The sequence below is a fragment of the Carettochelys insculpta genome, chromosome 22 (assembly GCF_033958435.1).
Source record: "Carettochelys insculpta isolate YL-2023 chromosome 22, ASM3395843v1, whole genome shotgun sequence".
In the NCBI taxonomy this organism is placed as follows: domain Eukaryota; kingdom Metazoa; phylum Chordata; order Testudines; family Carettochelyidae; genus Carettochelys; species Carettochelys insculpta.
Genome location: NC_134158.1, coordinates 6,653,512 through 6,669,520, shown reverse-complemented (window position 1 = coordinate 6,669,520; position 16,009 = coordinate 6,653,512). Strand labels below are relative to the sequence as shown.

General features: G+C 46.5%; 1 protein-coding gene across 1 annotated transcript; it reads right to left on the bottom strand.

Annotated features, from left to right (window-relative positions):
* Window positions 1-35: 35 nt before the first annotated feature.
* On the bottom strand, window positions 36-15,554 carry LOC142024662 (killer cell lectin-like receptor subfamily F member 1). The gene is made up of 5 exons (XM_075016815.1): window positions 15,507-15,554; window positions 10,081-10,240; window positions 6,592-6,746; window positions 5,459-5,565; window positions 36-3,219 (listed from the first exon to the last, which is right to left on the bottom strand). Exons 1-5 carry the CDS (start codon window positions 15,552-15,554, stop codon window positions 3,096-3,098), a joined length of 594 nt encoding a protein of 197 aa, XP_074872916.1. The 3' UTR covers window positions 36-3,095.
* Window positions 15,555-16,009: the final 455 nt, after the last annotated feature.

The window sequence follows — 16,009 nt, the reverse complement described above, 5'->3', positions numbered from 1 at the left end:
TGCGGGGGAGAGGATTACAGTGAGTCCCATCCATTGCCCCTCCACAGGCAGGGAACCCCATTTCTGCAAAGGCAGCCACGACCTCGTCCACATTCCCCGGAGTCTCAGTCTGGTGCAGCAAAACGTGATTGATTGCTCTCCCTTGCACACCCGCCGTAGCATCACCCCCACAGTACACTTCCCCACACCAGACTGGCTGGCAACTGAGCAGTAGCTGTCGGAAGTAGCCAGCTTCCACACGGAAAGAGCAGCTCTCATCTGGGTGTCCTTGTAGCACAGTTCCAGTGGCAGCTCAGCACAGAGCTCAAGGAAGGTGGCCGGAAGTTCTGTAGCCTTCACAGCCTCCTCTGGCAAGGAGTTCCACCGGTTGCCTGTACACCATGTGAAGAAAAACTTCCTTTGTTTGTTTTAAACTTGCTACCTATTAATTTCATTTGGTGATCCCTAGTTTTTGTGTTACAGGAAGGTGTGGATAACTCTTATAGTGGACCACAAGGTAAATATGAGTCAACAGTGTGATGCTGTTGCAAAAAAGCAAACGTGATTCTGGGATGCATTAACAGGTGTGTTGTGAACAAGACACGAGAAGTCATTCTTCTGCTCTACTCTGAACTGGTGAGGCCTCAGCTGGAGTAGTGTGTCCAGTTCTGGGCACCACAGTTCAAGAAAGATGTGGAGAAATTGGAAAGGGTCCAGAAAAGAGCAACAAGAATGATCAAACGTATAGAGAACATGACCTATGAAGAAAGGATGAGAGAACTGGGCTTGTTTAGTTTGGAAAAAAGAAGAGTGAGGGGCAACATGACAGCAGTTTTCAGGTAGCTAAAAGGGTGTCATAAAGAGGAGGGAGAAATCTTGGTTTTTTTGGCCTCTGAGGATAGAACAAGGGCAATGGACTTAAACTGCAGCAAGGGAGGTTTAGGTTGGACATTAGGAAAAAGTTCCTAACTGTCAGGGTGGTCAAACACTGGAATAAATTGCCAAGGGAGGTTGTGGAATCTCCATCTCTGGAGATATTTAAGAACAGGTTGGATAGATGTCTATCAGGGATGGTTTAGACAGTACTTGGTCCTGCCATTGGGGCAGGGGTCTGGACTCAATGGCCTCTCGAGGTCCCTTCCAGTCCTAGCATTCTATGATTCTATTCACCTTCTCAAGACTGGTCATGATTTTAGAGACAACTGTCATATCACTCCATTAGGTGTCTCTTTTTCAAGCTATACAGTCCCAGGCTGATTAATCTCCCCTCATCAGGCAGCCATTCCCTCCCCTTAATCATTTTTGTTGCTCTTTTCTGATTTTTTTTTTCCAACGCTCAAGTATGAAAGGACCATGTTGTGGAGCTAAAGAACCAAACCCCGCTGATGACAGAGGCTGGAGAGATGGTTCCACGTGATGCCATGTCTTTTTTTAACTCAGAAGTTAGGAAATACCAGAAGTAGGGCTGCCTTTGCAGAAGTTGGAAGGCGTGTAGTGAATGAAGCAGTGGGAGCTGCAGGAAAAAGAGGACAATCTTATGGGTACGGAAGGTGAAAAGCAATCAAAAGAATTGGAGACCATCCATGCATCACCTTAGCTAACTTTTTCAGTACTGATCACTAACTGGCTGCATCTACACTAGCGAGTTCTTCTGAAAGATTTTTCGGAAGGAGAGGGCTCTTTGAAAGGTCCCGCGGGGTGGCTAGACATACAAACTATTCTTTTGAAAGTAAATCAAACCACTGCGGTGCTCCTTTTGAAATCGCTCTTCTCTTCCCGGTTCAGGAAGACCACCCCCTTTCGAAAGCTTCTTTCAAAAGACAACGTGTAGATGCTCCGCAGGCCCTTTTCTTCGGAAGAGCCGTCCTCATGAGGCCTGAGTTTTTGATCCTTGGTCCGTTCTTCCAAAGAAGCGGGGGCTGTGGGGATGCTCTTGTTCGAAAGAACAGACCGCTCTTTTGATCCGGTTTTTAGTGTGTGGATGTGCTCTTTCCATAGGAGTTCTTTCAGAAGAGATCTTCTGGACAGGCTTCTTTCAAACGATCTCTGTCACGTAGATGTAGCCTGTGTGATCATCATTTTCTGGTGCTCAGCTTGGGACTAGACTTGCCACGTACTTACAACTGCAGCTGAAGTCAGTGGGCACTGTGCTCTGAATTCGTGGTAGTATTAAAAATGGCAAGTATTCTGACAAATCACGACCTTGGAGTGTCCAAAATTTGTGGGCACTCACAAATGTTGCCCTTAATTTCTCTGTACTTCCATTTCTCATCTGTCAGACAGGGAAAATAGGCGAACCTCCCTGAAGAGATACATTGTGAAGAATATTTGTGAGCAGGGTCTGAGAAAGAAAACACTAAACTAGCTAAAACTTATAGAAGCTAGAAAATTAAGAAATACTCTAAGGAAAGTGTGTGTGAAGCAAATCCTATGTTCTGGCAACCATCATGGATAGTAAGGAAGGTACTAAAGTAAGTGGGGGGAGGAGGGGTGCTGTTGGGGGTCTTATATTGAGTGGCATAGTGCCATGACTCCAGGGGCCTCCACAACCAACCTGCTAAGGAAAGAATTTTCTGAGGATCACGAACATGGTAAATGCACATCTGATTAGAATGGACATAACACTCAAAGAAGAAACAGGAATTCCATAATGTTTATGGCAGGAGTTCAGTGGAAAATATGCGACCACGTAATTCAAGACCATCATGATGCATATAGGCAAGGGACCTGCATTAAGGTTGCACAGGCAACTTAAATTCTTGCAGTTCCTAATTTCTGACTTTGCAGCCTCGCCATTCTTTTACACGGCTTTTTGTATGTGATTTGTAATTACAATATTTAAACAGCTCTCACTGCAGGACTGTGAGCTTTCTGTACGCTTGAGTTTTCCATATACCTGAGCTTAGTGCCCATTTGTAAGTCTTATCTTTATTCCCTCCAAACTAGCACTTGGGTGCAAACGCATGAAAAACAGGCACATTTTTGGCAGGGACAATGGATGTAGATATTTTTGCAGGCACAGTTTTTGTCCTTGTCTTTAAAAAAATTCTTTAAAGAATAAACTTCAACACCGTTTCAATTTCCATTAAAGACAGCGGGATGATCCACACAGTTGCTTACAAAAAGACACCATCTTTCTGGCAAATCCATTTAAAATCCGCACTGCAGATTTCAGAACGGATCTGACTTCCCTTTATCATCCCACAGCTGTTTTCTTTAGCAGGACCAGCTACTGGAAACCTGTGAAGCAAAGGAGAAAATCACTGCCGGTGTTGTAGATCTGCTCGACAAAAATTGTAGCAGATCTTCCTCATTCTAAAGGATTAGTCAGCTGGAGAGTCTTCTTATTCGCTAGGATATTCAAGTTTCCATAAATCTAAATAGTTCCCGGTGTATACAAGAGGGACAACATGCACTTAAAAGGGGAGTCAGTGCTTTTTTGTAATAAGCTGAAAACTCAGTTCAGAAATGACACAAAACTGGATTACAGAATCTGTGAATTCTTCTTGACGCATCTATGTTAGACGAAAACTTCCTGACTTACTATCTTGTATTACAAGGCATGCTTTTGAATGTTCTGAATCTAGGTGTGTTCCTCCAGTTGCCCCTCTACTGAGTGATACATGTTGGGGCCTGGCTGGTCAGTTTCCTGTTGAAAAAGATATCAGGGATATTCTGGGTGTAGCCTTATTGTAATATTTATTTTATTCCTGAGGGGGAATTTTGTGCCATAAAATTAACAATTCTGCAAATAATACTGTAAACTCTTTCACAGTTCGCAGGTGACACCAAGCCAGGGGGGAGAGATAGGGTAGCGATAGGATCCAGAGTGACCTGGATAAATTGGAGGATTGGGCCAAAAGAAATCTGATGCAGTTCAGTAAGGAGAAGTGTCAAGTCCTGCACCTGGGACGGAAGAATCCCAGGCATTGTTATAGGCTGGGGACCAACTGGATCAGCAGCAGTACAGCAGAAAGGGACCTAGGGATTATGGGGGATGAAAGGCTGGATATGAGTAAACAGTGTGCCCTTGTAGCCAAGAAGGCCAACGGCATATTGGGGTGCATAAGGAGGAGCATTTCAAGCAGATCTAGAAAAGTTGTTCCCTTCTATTCAGTACTGGTGAGGCCACAGTATAAAAAGGATGTGGATGTGCCGAAGCAGGTTCAGCAGAAGGCGACAAAAATGATTAAGGGGCTGGAGTACATGACTTAAGAGGAGAGGATTTGGGTTTATTAAGTTTACAGAAAAGAAGACTGAGGGGCGATTTATTAGCACTCTTCAACTTCCTGAAGGGGGGCTCTAAAGAGGATGGAGAGAAACTGTTCTGATTGGTGACAGACGGCAGAACAAGGAGTAATGGTCTGAAGTTACAGGAGGAGAGGTGTAGGTTGGATATTAGGAAAAACTACGTCACGGGGAGGATGGTGAAGCACTGGAATGCGTTGCCTAGAGAGGTGGTGGATTCTCCATCCTGAAAAGTTTTTAAGTCCTGACTTGACAGGGTCCTGGCTGGAATGACTTAGTTGGGGTTGATCCTGCTTGAAGAAGGGGGCTGGACTTGATGACCTCCTGAGGTCCCTTCCAGCCCTAGGGTTCTATGATATCTGGCATTCTATCCAGAACTCTCAAATCACTGGTATTTAACCGTAAATACATTTTAGCTGTTTCTCATAAGTACAGTAGAATGAAAATAAATACAGCAAATACAGTGTAAGTTCACGGTGTACCATATGCCTCTTGTTGCTAAATAAAACGCTCTGCAGACATGTTTGTTTGTCTCTTAATATCTGCTCTTGTTTAATGTTCTGCATGGCTAGGTATGCCTTTCTATTATCCAGAATATTCAAATATCTGGCAATCTCCCAGTCCCAGTGCCCCTGGATATGAAAGAGTTTCCTGTATTTCAAAATTCTGCAAGTTTATTTCTTAAACTAATGCAACATAATCAATTATTGGGTAATGTATTAAAACTGCAGAACAATGAATGGAGAATGGGAATGCAGAGAAATCCCCAAGCCGCCTCTATCATATAGCAATGTAACTATAACAACTTTGCTGCAGGGAACCAATTTTTCCTGGGCCATCAACGTAGGGTTTTTGCTTGTTTGGCTCAGCCTAGCCTGCACATCTGAGATACATGACGAGCCTGTCAAGTCTTGACAATTTCCTTGATTTTTGGATCCCCTCCCCACTCCTTGATGAAAACAAGCACTTGATACATTTTAATCCTACAGCAGATACTCTCTTCCCTAGCACAGGCTGAACCTCTCTAGTCCGACACCTCGGGACCAGACCAGTGCTGGAAAAGAGAATTTACTGGATGACAGGAGGTCAATATTACCTAGCAGCATTACCAACACTTTCGCTGGTTACTGGGCTCGGAGGAGGAGTTTATATCCAATTACACCAATGTTCAGGACCAAATTATATGTTTTATTCCAGATTTCTAAACTAATACTAATCGGGCTACACTTACAGTTTGGCATCGAATGAGGAGTTATTCAGCCAGGTCCATTTCCTCTCCGGGGAAGAGAAATGAAGTCCAATCCAACAGGGACCTTGTGTAGCACTCCCTATGAATTCCTGTGATACACGATAGAAACATTCAGATTAGTACAATCTGCTCTATTCCTCAAGCCAGTTTGGTGCTGCTTAAAGTGCATACAGAGCCTCTGACTGTGGAGGGGAATCGTTCTACTCAAGGAACAAAATGTGCTTTCTGATAGGACCATAAACGCTTCCTGAGTGGGGAGAGGAAGGATCACCAAATTCAGTATTCAGTATGCAGAGCTGGACTTTCTAATAGCAGCGAAATACAGATTACTCAAGTGCCAGAGGGATAGCCACGTTAGTCTGTTTCCGCAAAAACAGCAAGAAGTTCTATGGCACCTTATAGACTAACAGATGCACCTGATGAAGCTGGTCTTTGCCCACGACAGCTTATGCTCTAATAGTCTACAAGGTGCCACAGGACCTTTCATAGATAAGTTAGCCATGTTGGGAAGAAGTCATCACCTTAACTGTCTTTTGGTGGAAGCCTTTGTAAAGGTTGCAGCTCCTCTGAGGAGGAAGTGCACCATGGGAACAGTGTGGTGCAGCCAGCTGTCCTTCCCGCCCATCTTGCACCGAGAAGCATCCCTCCGTGTATCTCCCTGGGTAGCATTTTGAAAGACTTCAGTCCTCGTAGGAAGCCAGAGCAGCAGCGTTCACACCTTCATGGCCAATAGCTATTTGGACATCTGTTGGCCTTCTTCAGGCACTGGATGGCTTAGCTCTGAGTCAGTTTTGCCAGACAGTTGGTGAGGCGAGGACTTAGGTGCAGGGCCAGAGCAAAGCCCCAAACTCATGGAGGGACCCAGCATGGACCCTCATGTGCAGAGTCACCACACCACTTCTTGAGGGCTGGGGTAGTCCTCTCTCCCTGAGGTAGCTTGCATACTGAACCCCTCCTCCCCAGCCCCACCCAGAGCCGTGAGTCAAATAAAGCATGTCCATTTCAATTTTTTCCAACAAGTCATTGAGTTAAGGACCCCGAAATCTTCTAGTTACTGTACAACTGGGATGCTCATCTTTTGGCTGCAGTTTTATGCCCTATTTTTCACACTTTACCATCTCATTCCAGTCCTGGATCATTAACATCTGAGACCTCTTTGCTGTGCAGTCTTCTTGGCTTCCCTTCCAGTCTTTAATCTCTTTAGAGACCCAGTAGCACTTTCTTCCATGGGATAGCCAGTCTACGGGGCAGAGTTTACACCTGAATGCCTCTGGAAGGAGAAATGAGACCAGGCTCATTTTCTGATCAGATGATTTTGAACACTGGGGCAAAGCTTTCCTTATTTACAAACCATTATATATTTAAGAGCGTTTGGTCATGAGCAAGCAAGCGAGTCTCTCTGTCTATCTGTCCCTCTGTTTGTTCAAGAACTCCTCCTAAACAGAAAGAGCTAGGATGCCCTCAATTGGCACGAAGCTTCCTCTTATCACAACTTAAAGCAAGGACAAAGTTTGGTTGTGCTGGGACAATCGGATGTGCCGGGAACGGGATGGTTTTCATACCAAGGACAGAGAGGGAGCTGTCATCTGAGATAGTTATGCTGTATGATGACCACAGATGGTCAGAAAGGGGCCAGAGATGACTCCTTATAACATATTGTTGTTAAGGGTCCTCAGGATCCAGCCTGTGGAGTTTGAGATCATCCACAGCTCTGCAGTCTGCTAAATGACACCACCGATAGCTCACATAAAAGCAGTCATCTGCTACAAGAGTGAATGATGTGCAGGTGATAGGACCACTTTCTATTCCAACACATCTTGCACTTCTGCCTGGCTTTCCACAATAGGCGCCTGACAGCACTAGCAAAGAACAAGTTTTTCTTGGTAAGCAATCGCAGCCTCCCTCCTGAGCAGAGGGAGAGACTGAACCACATGAGGGACAATAGGTCTCTTTTTGCATTCCTGGACATTTCATAGATACAATTTAATGGCCATGGTAGAACCTCAACAGAATAGAAGAACAGATTGTACCAAACAACCACAACAAGGACAAAAAGGGAGTGAAATCTCCTTTCAGCTTCCACCTTACATATAGGCACGTGTCCAGTAGCACTTTAAAGACTAACAAGATAATTTATTAGGTGATTGAGCTTCCGTGGGACAGACCCACTTCTTCAGATCATAGCCACACCAGAACAGACTCAATATTTAAGGCACAGAGAACCAAAAATAGTAATCAAGGTAGACAAATGACCTGAAAGTTTGTGTCTTACTGAAGAGGAATTTTCACAACCGTTTGGAAAGAGAGGCTGCTGAACTCTCTTTTATATTCAAATTCGACACATTAAGACGTGGTTTGAACTGGTATGGCCATTCTCTAGGTCATTATTGGGGCTGTTAAGCATACTTGGCTGTATCTAATTCTTGACTCTCCCCCACTGCTTTCTGATTTGCTCACCTTGATAATATTTTTGTGATTTGTCAACCTTGATTACTATTTGTGGTTCTCTGTGCCTTAAATATTGAGTCTGTTCTGGTATGGCTATGGGCTGAAGAAGTGGCTCTGTCCCACGAAAGCTCATCACCTAATAAATTAATTTGTTAGTCTTTAAAGTGCTACTGGACTGCTTTTTTGTTTTGATACCATATAGACGAGCATGGCTATTGCTCTGTTACTGTAGGTATTTAAATGCCATGAGACTATTAGTCTGCGAATGGCTGGCTAAATACAAAAGCAGCTTCCCCTCCCTTGGTGTTCACACCTCCAGATCAGCTGCTGGTAGTAAGCCTCACCCTTGCTGACTGAGCTAACCTTGTTATCCCCACCCTTGCTCTGGCTTATTTACACCTGGCCCTGCAGATTTCCAAGACCAGCATCTGATGAAGTGAGTCTGTGCTCACGAAAGCTCATGCTCAAAACTTTTCTGTTAGTCTATAAGGCGCCACAGGACCCTTCGTTGCTGTTTGAGACCATTAGTGATACAGAATTACCCAGACCATCCACTAGATGCCACTGCTGCACACAGCAAGGGATGGTGCAGCCTAAAATTAATTTGGCTAACCACGTGACAGGATATGCCATTGGCCCAGTAGATTTTGTCTGAGCTGCCTTAGGACTCTGATTTTTGCAGTTTCCTGCCTGTCACGGTTTCTTTAACTTGGTCATGATTAAACCAGATGATCCAAACTCATTAGTCCAGTCCCCTCGGGCCTGGCTGGTGCCAGATGAGACAATTTGCTAGACTACAGGAGGTCAATATTGTCTAGCACATTACCAACCCTTCCACTGCTCACTGGGCTCTCGGAAGACATTTAGGGGTAATTACAGCTAACTAACAGCCCAGAACACTTAGAGCCAGGACTGGGGGCTGGAAATACACTTTACGGGACCACAGGAAACTCGGCCACACCCATGATAAGTGGGTGTCCAGCGAACTAAGATCATGCCGGATTATGGAGTTTGCCAGCTGAGTGAGTGCTGGATTAGAGAGGTTCACCCTGTATTTGCTTTTGCTTCAGACCTTGCAGAGATAGCCTTTTCTCATACGGCTCCACTTCCCTCCCGGCTGCTGCTAACAGGGGTTGCTCTTGCAGTAGGCAAGCTAGGCAGTGAGCTAGGGTGATGCATTTAGCCCACCTAGCATATAGGAGGGGTAGCTGGGCCAAGCCCGGGTGGTCCCATGTGCCAGGTTGCAACCCCACTTATTAGAGTTTGGGCCACCCACCCCACCTGATCACAATAGAAGGGTACGAGAGCCAACCCTGAGAGCACACACAGTGCGTGATGCTAATCAACAGTGCCAAAGAGCAGGGTTCCCTCTAATTTCTGTCATCTGTGGGTGGAATAAATTTTATGCACACTGAGGTATGTGCAGATGTGCACCACCAATAGAAATACAAACTGCTGGCTGTGGGCGCCCTGCCAATCAGCTGGGCAGCACCTGAACCTCTTCCGGGTGGCTGCCCAAGCGCTCAGCTTCCAGGGAGTGCTGGCGATGAGGTCAATAGAGGAGACGATAGCATCTCTTGAGGTGATGGTGGCACTGATCTCTGCTGCTCTGAAGGCCTTGGTGCTAGAAGACGTGGGCCCTGGTTTATGGGCAGAGCAGTTGCCTTCAGTGTAGAACTTCTCTCTGATTTACCTAGCCCCATAGCACGTCACAGCCTGTCAACAAGACCCCCATTTTTAATCACAGGGAGTCAGAGGGGCTGACAGTGTCCATGGGCCCCCAGGCAAGGGTGTGGGGGAGGGAGGGGAAGAGGAGCTTGGCTCTGTTTGCCAGGAGGGGGTGTGGCCTCAGGTGGAAGGGGCGGGGCCTCAGGTGGAAAGGGTGTGGCTGGGACCTGTCCGCACATGGCACTGGTCCCATCCCTGGCCCTCAGAGCTGCGTGGATTTGTACTCCTGTGGTGATTTAAAGGGCCTAGGAATCAGGCCACCATTGCTGCAATGGTAACAGCAGCAGTGATCAGGAGCTCCAGGCCTCTGAATCACTGGGTCCCAGGGGGCAAATGAATCCTTAGCTCTTCCCCGCCTCAGCAGGGAGCGTGCAGGGAACTTACCCGGCTCCCACCTGGACAGCGTGCGCTGCGGGAAGAGAAGTTACCTGCTGAACTCTTCGGGGCTGGGTCACAAAGACTCTGCTTCAGATGAGAAAACGAGTTCTCCAGAGCAGCGCTGTGTGCCTGTCCGTTCCCGGTTCTCTGAGTGACATCCTTGGTTTTGGTAACATTTGAGGTTGCTCCAGTCTCGCCTTGATGGGGCCCCTGAAAAGCTTCAGAGCAGCATTAGTATGAAGGGTCATGACTGTTTTCTACTTAGAAGACCACAGCATGAGGTGGTAAGGAGGCTAGCAATATTTCGTCACTCTCCAAGGGAGAGAGGAAAAGAAAACGGAAAGAGTTTAAAGGGAGGAGGGCGACAGAGCACGTACCTCATTTACTGTGGCTGTGCAGATGCTTTTTATTTTCCTGGCTAATTAACCTAGATTAAATGATTCCGTTTGGATCACCTGCGTGTAATCATCAGACCCACAACTGCCCCTTGGTCAGATAAACATTTTGTCCTGCTCTGGGACAATACACAACCTATGCTCTAAAGAAGTTACTATTCCCTTCTATTCAGCACTGCTGGTGCCACATCTGGAGTATTGCGTTCAGTTCCGGACCCCTAGTACAGAAAGGATGTAGACGCATTGGAGTGGGTTCAGTGGAGAGCAATGAAAATAGTGAGGGGGCTGGACATGACCTAGGAGGAGAGGCTGAGGGATTTGGGCTTACTTAGTTCGTAGAAGAGAAGAGTGAGGGGTGATTTGATAGCAGCCTTCAACTTCCTGAGTCGGGGGGGGAGCTCTAAAGAGTATGGAGAGAGGCTGTTCTCGGTAGGGAGGGATGGCAGAACAAGGAGCAATGGTCTGAAGTTACAGAGCGGGGAGGTGTAAGTTGGATATTAGGAGAAACTACTTCCCCAAAAGGGTGGTGAAGCACTGGAATGTGTTACCTAGAGAGGTGGTGGAATCTCCATCCCTAGAGGTTTTAAGTCCCAGCTTGACAAAGCTTTGGCTGGGATGATTTAGTTGGGGTTGGTCCTGCTTCGGGCAGGGAGCTGGGCTCAATGAGGTCTCTTCCAGGCCTAGGACTTTGTGATTCTCTCCCTCCTTCCACTCACCATAACAGAAAATGTGAACCTTCGTGCTCACATAAATGCAGCAGTTGCACAAGTGCAACTCTATATCTGTTCAAAAACCTAGATCAATTAAATGGTTCAATTCAGTGTGTGGACGTTTAGCCATTTAAATCTAGTTTTTATCGGTGCAAGCTGAACTAATTGAAGGGCTTGTCTATGCTTCCAGGAAAATTGATGCTGTGGAGATTGATCTTCCAGTGTTCAATTTAGCAGGTCTGCAGAGGACCCACTAAATTAAATGTTGAGAGCCCCAGAAAAATCAATGTAAGAACGTCTACTCAAAGTTTCCCAGAGCCGAAGAGCAGCCCTGTGTGGCTCAAAAGTGAATTTCTCTGATCTAGGCTTGGTCTGTAATAGGCAGGTAAGTCGATTGCAGATACTCAATTCTACATACTGCTTCAGGGCAGGAAGTGCAGCTCATTTCAGTTAAAAAAAAAAGACAGCCAAAAGAGCCCTTCCTGCTCAGCTGTGTGCTGGAATTCTACTGTACTGACCCAGTAGCCTCTACATCTCTCTCTACAACATCCTTTCTGACTGGCTCTGCTTCTCTTTTCCATGGACAGCTGTTCCACAGCGACCTCCAGTCGCCAGAAACATCCCCTTCCATCCACAGCCCATTTTTGCAGGTAGGGAAGTGAATGCAGATGCAAGTTTAGGCTTGGCCTATGCAAGGCAGGTAAGTTGATTATAGACACGCTATTCCAGCTGCTGCAATTGTGTAGCTGGACTCAACTTATCTGCAATTGCCATAGCTAGCCATCTTCACTGAGGGAGGTAGATATAATTGGAGATACGTACCTCCTAGAACTGGAAGGGACTGTGAGAGGTCATCTACTCCAGTCCCCTGCTCTCTTGGCAGGACCAAGCACCATCCTTAACATCTATTTGCCACAATCCCTAAGTGGCCTCCTTAAGGATTGAGTTCACAACCCCAGGTTTAGCAGGTCAATGCTCAAACCACTGAGCTCTCACTCCATACCACTCTCCCAATGACCTTCCTTACCCCTCATGATATCAAGGAGTACAGGGCATGACTGCCAACCTCTGATAGTCCAGTTTTGTGCGTCTCTACCAGGCATGCAAAATTGACCAGGTCAGTCTTCTGCATAGTCTAGATGTAAGCTACAAACCCTGCAAATCTGCAGATACATTAAAACCCTGAGATAGGGCACACTTGAGTTGTGCATATCTCAGGTTAATGTGATTTTGAGTGGTGGGGAGCTGGTACCTGCCTCCAGGCTGTCAGGTGCCAGCTCCCCGCCACTCAGAGGAGTGGAGAAACTCACCAGCTGCTGTGCTGGTCAGTTTCCCAGCTCCTGCCAGGGGCCACACCAGAGAACCTGACTCTTGGCCGCTGCCACTGACGGGAGCAGCTTCCTGGTCCCAGGAGCGGTGGGGAGCTGGGAACCAGGTGGCAGTCTAGCTCCCAGCTCCCCTCCATTGGCGGGAGCTGGGAAACTGACCAGCACCAGCGCTGGTCAGTTTCCTGGTTCCCACAGTCAGGCGGGGAGCCAGGTGTGGAGGGTAGCTGTGAGTCCCGCCTGGCTCCTGGCACTCTGCTGCTGGAGGGAAACAAGAAAGTGACCAGTATTGCTGCTATGCTGGTCAGTTTCCTGGCTCCCTGAGTTGGCTGAAAATTCAACTTACATGGGGTTGCCAGGAATGCAACCTCTGTGTAAGTTGGGGGTTTACTGTATCTGCTTTATATCCATGGGTGTCTGCATCTACAGATAATAGTGTGGGTAGCCACAGCTCATTGTGGCAGATACAGATGTGGATGCAAACTTTGTACCCATGGAGGGCTCTGGTTGTGTGAATTTGTGGGCATCGTTGTCACCTGTAAAAGTGGATACAACCTGCGAGGTACTCACACCATACAGCCATCACTATTACTGCTGCTGTCAGGATGAGGATCCCAGCTGATTCGAGTCCCAGAGCAGTCCGATGCCAGCGGGGACATGGAGGGGAACCTGTAAGAATAAAGATTTGGTGAAACTCCTCCAGCATCTAGTGGGATGAAATAATAAAAAGCACAAGAGTTTTAAGCATTTCTAAATGATGCCACCTACAAATTAGACACCAAAAATCAATGGTTTGAGAGATGTAGGCTTCACGTGTAGACATAGTTTATATGTGCAGATGTGCGGCCTGCGGGAATCTCCCAAAAGGAAACCTTCCTTCCGGAAGCCCCTTCTTCCCTTCCCTCAAAATTTTGGGTAATTCATCTTGGGCCGCGCGTTTGCACGTGTACAAACCACATTCCAATATGCTAATGAGGCACAGAAAATTTGCATTTGCACCTCATTAGCATCTTCCGGATAGCTCATTACTGTGCCGCTTCCAGAAGAAGTGGCACATGTAGACACAGGCTTAGTGTTCTATGATTCCATGTGAAGGTTCAGCTTGTATGTCTACACGTGAAGCCTACATCGAAGTAGCTTATTTCGATGTAGCGAAATCGAAATAGGCTATTTCGATGAATAACGTCTACACGTCCTCCAGGGCTGGCAACGTCGACGTTCAACATCGACATTGCACAGCACCACATCGAAATAGGCGCTGCAAGGGAATGTCTACACGCCAAAGTAGCACACATCGAAATAAGGGTGCCAGGCACAGCTGCAGACAGGGTCACAGGGCAGACTCAACAGCAAGCCGCTCCCTTAAAGGGCCCCTCCCAGACACAGTTGCACTAAACAACACAAGATCCACAGAGCCGACAACTGGTTGCAGACCCTGTGCATGCAGCATGGATCCCCAGCTGCAGCAGCAGCAGCCAGAAGCCCTGGGCTAAGGGCTGCTGCACACGGTGACCATAGAGCCCCACAGGGGCTGGAGAGAGAGCGTCTCTCAACCCCTCAGCTGATGGCCACCATGGCGGACCCCGCTATTTTGATGTTGCGGGACATGGATCGTCTACACGTGCCCTACTTCGACATTCAACTTCGAAGTAGGGCGCTATTCCCACGCCATCATGGGGTTAGCGGCTTCAACGTCTCGCCACCTAACATCAATGTTAACATCGAAATAGCGCCCAACACGTGTAGCCGTGACGGGCGCTATTTCGAAGTTAGTGCCGCTACTTTGAAGTAGCGTGCACGTGTAGACGCGGCTATACTTTGGAGTCTGGAAGAGCTTCTTCCGGACTCTGAACCACATGCCAATATGCTAATGAGGCACGGAAAATTTGCATCCGCACCTCATTAGCATCTTCTGGATAGCTATTACCGCGCTGCTTCTGGAAGAAGTAGCAGATGGGTTTGGTCCTGCTTAGGGCAGGGGGCTGGACTCGATGGCTTTTTTAGGTCTCCTCCAGCTCCAGGATTCTATGATTCTATGATTCATGTGTAGACACAGCCTAGAACGGGAAGGAACATTGAGAGGTGATTAAGTCCAGTCCCTGCACTCATGTTGGGATCAAGCACCACTTAGACCATCCCTGACTGGTTTTTGTCTGACCTGTTCTTAAAAGTCAGCAGCGATGGAGATTCCACAACCTCCCTGGGCAATTTATTCCAGTGCCTAATGACCCTGACAGTTAGGAAGTTTTTCTTAATGTCCAACCTAAACCTCACTCGCTGCAGTTTAAGCCCATAGCTTCTTGTCCTACCATCAGAGGTTAAGGAGAATAATTTTCCCACCCTCCTTGAAACAACGTTTAGGTACTTGAAAGCTCATCTCTTCTCCTCTCTCTCTTCTCTTTTCCAAATAAACAAACACAATTTCTTTGATCTTTCCTCAGAGCTCATGTTCTCTAGACCTTTAATCATTTTATTGCTCTTCTCTGTATCTTCTCCAATTTCTCCATATCCCTCTTGAAATGCGGAGCTCAGAACGGGACACAGTTGAGGCCTAATCAGCACAGAGCAGAGCAGAAGATCACGTCTCATGTCTTGCTTATGACGCTCCTGCTAATACATCCAGAATGACTTTTGCTTTTTTTTACCCAGTGTCCTACTGTTGACTCACCTTTAGTTTGTGGTCTACTCTGAGCACTAGATTATCTTCCTCATTTAATTCTTCTCAGGTCGTCATTTCTCATTTTGATTGTTCCTCACTAAGTGGAGTTCTTTGCATTTTTCCTTATTGAGATTCGTCCTATTTACCTCCCGTTTGTGTTGAATTAGAATCCTACCTTACAAAGCACTGGCAACCCCTCTCAGCTGGGTATCATCCCCAAACTTTATACATGTCCTCTCTATGCCATTATTTGAATTGTTGATGAAGCTATTGAACAGAACCAGTCCCCTAACTGATTCCTGCAAATTCCCACTCATTAGGTCCTTCCAGTATGAGTGTGCCATTGATAACTAATCTCTGGGAATAGCTATCCAACCAGTTATGTACCTGCCTTATAGTAGCTCCATTGAGGATGTACTTCTCTAGTTTATTCATGTTTACACCTCAGAGGGGTAGCTGTGCTAGTCAGTAGCTTGAAAAAAAAAAAAACCTCCAAAAAAACAAAGAAAACAAGCTGTCCTGTAGCACTTTAAAGACAATCTAATACACAAAATTGTTAGTTTTTTAGGTGCTACAGGACTGCTTGTTCTTTATGGGAGACTATACCAAATGCCTTGCTGAAATCTAGATATATCACATCTGCCACTTGCCCCTTATCCCCTAGGCTCGTTATCTTATCAAAGAAAGCTCTTGGTTGGTTTGACATTCTTTACATACCCATGCTGACTGTTTCTTACTTAATGCATATTAAAGTTCTGAGGCATACAACCTGCTGAAATCCTTGGCATATTGCCCTTCTACTTGAGCCATTACTGTGTCTAAACTTCCTGTGTGGTTTATTAAAGCAGACTCCGGAAGCATTATCTCCTCCACTGTGCTGGCCTATGCCC

Excerpts from the sequence above, each read along its gene's own strand:
- LOC142024662 (XM_075016815.1), bottom strand. The coding sequence starts at position 15,554 with ATGAATAAACTAGAGAAGTACATCCTCAATGGAGCTACTATAAGGCAG. Across the intron at positions 10,241-15,506 it reads ATGGAGCTACTATAAGGCAG|GGGCCCCATCAAGGCGAGAC; the intron begins GTACATAACTGG and ends GAAGCTTTTCAG. Across the intron at positions 5,566-6,591 it reads TCCAGGACTGGAATGAGATG|GAATTCATAGGGAGTGCTAC; the intron begins GTAAAGTGTGAA and ends CGTGTATCACAG.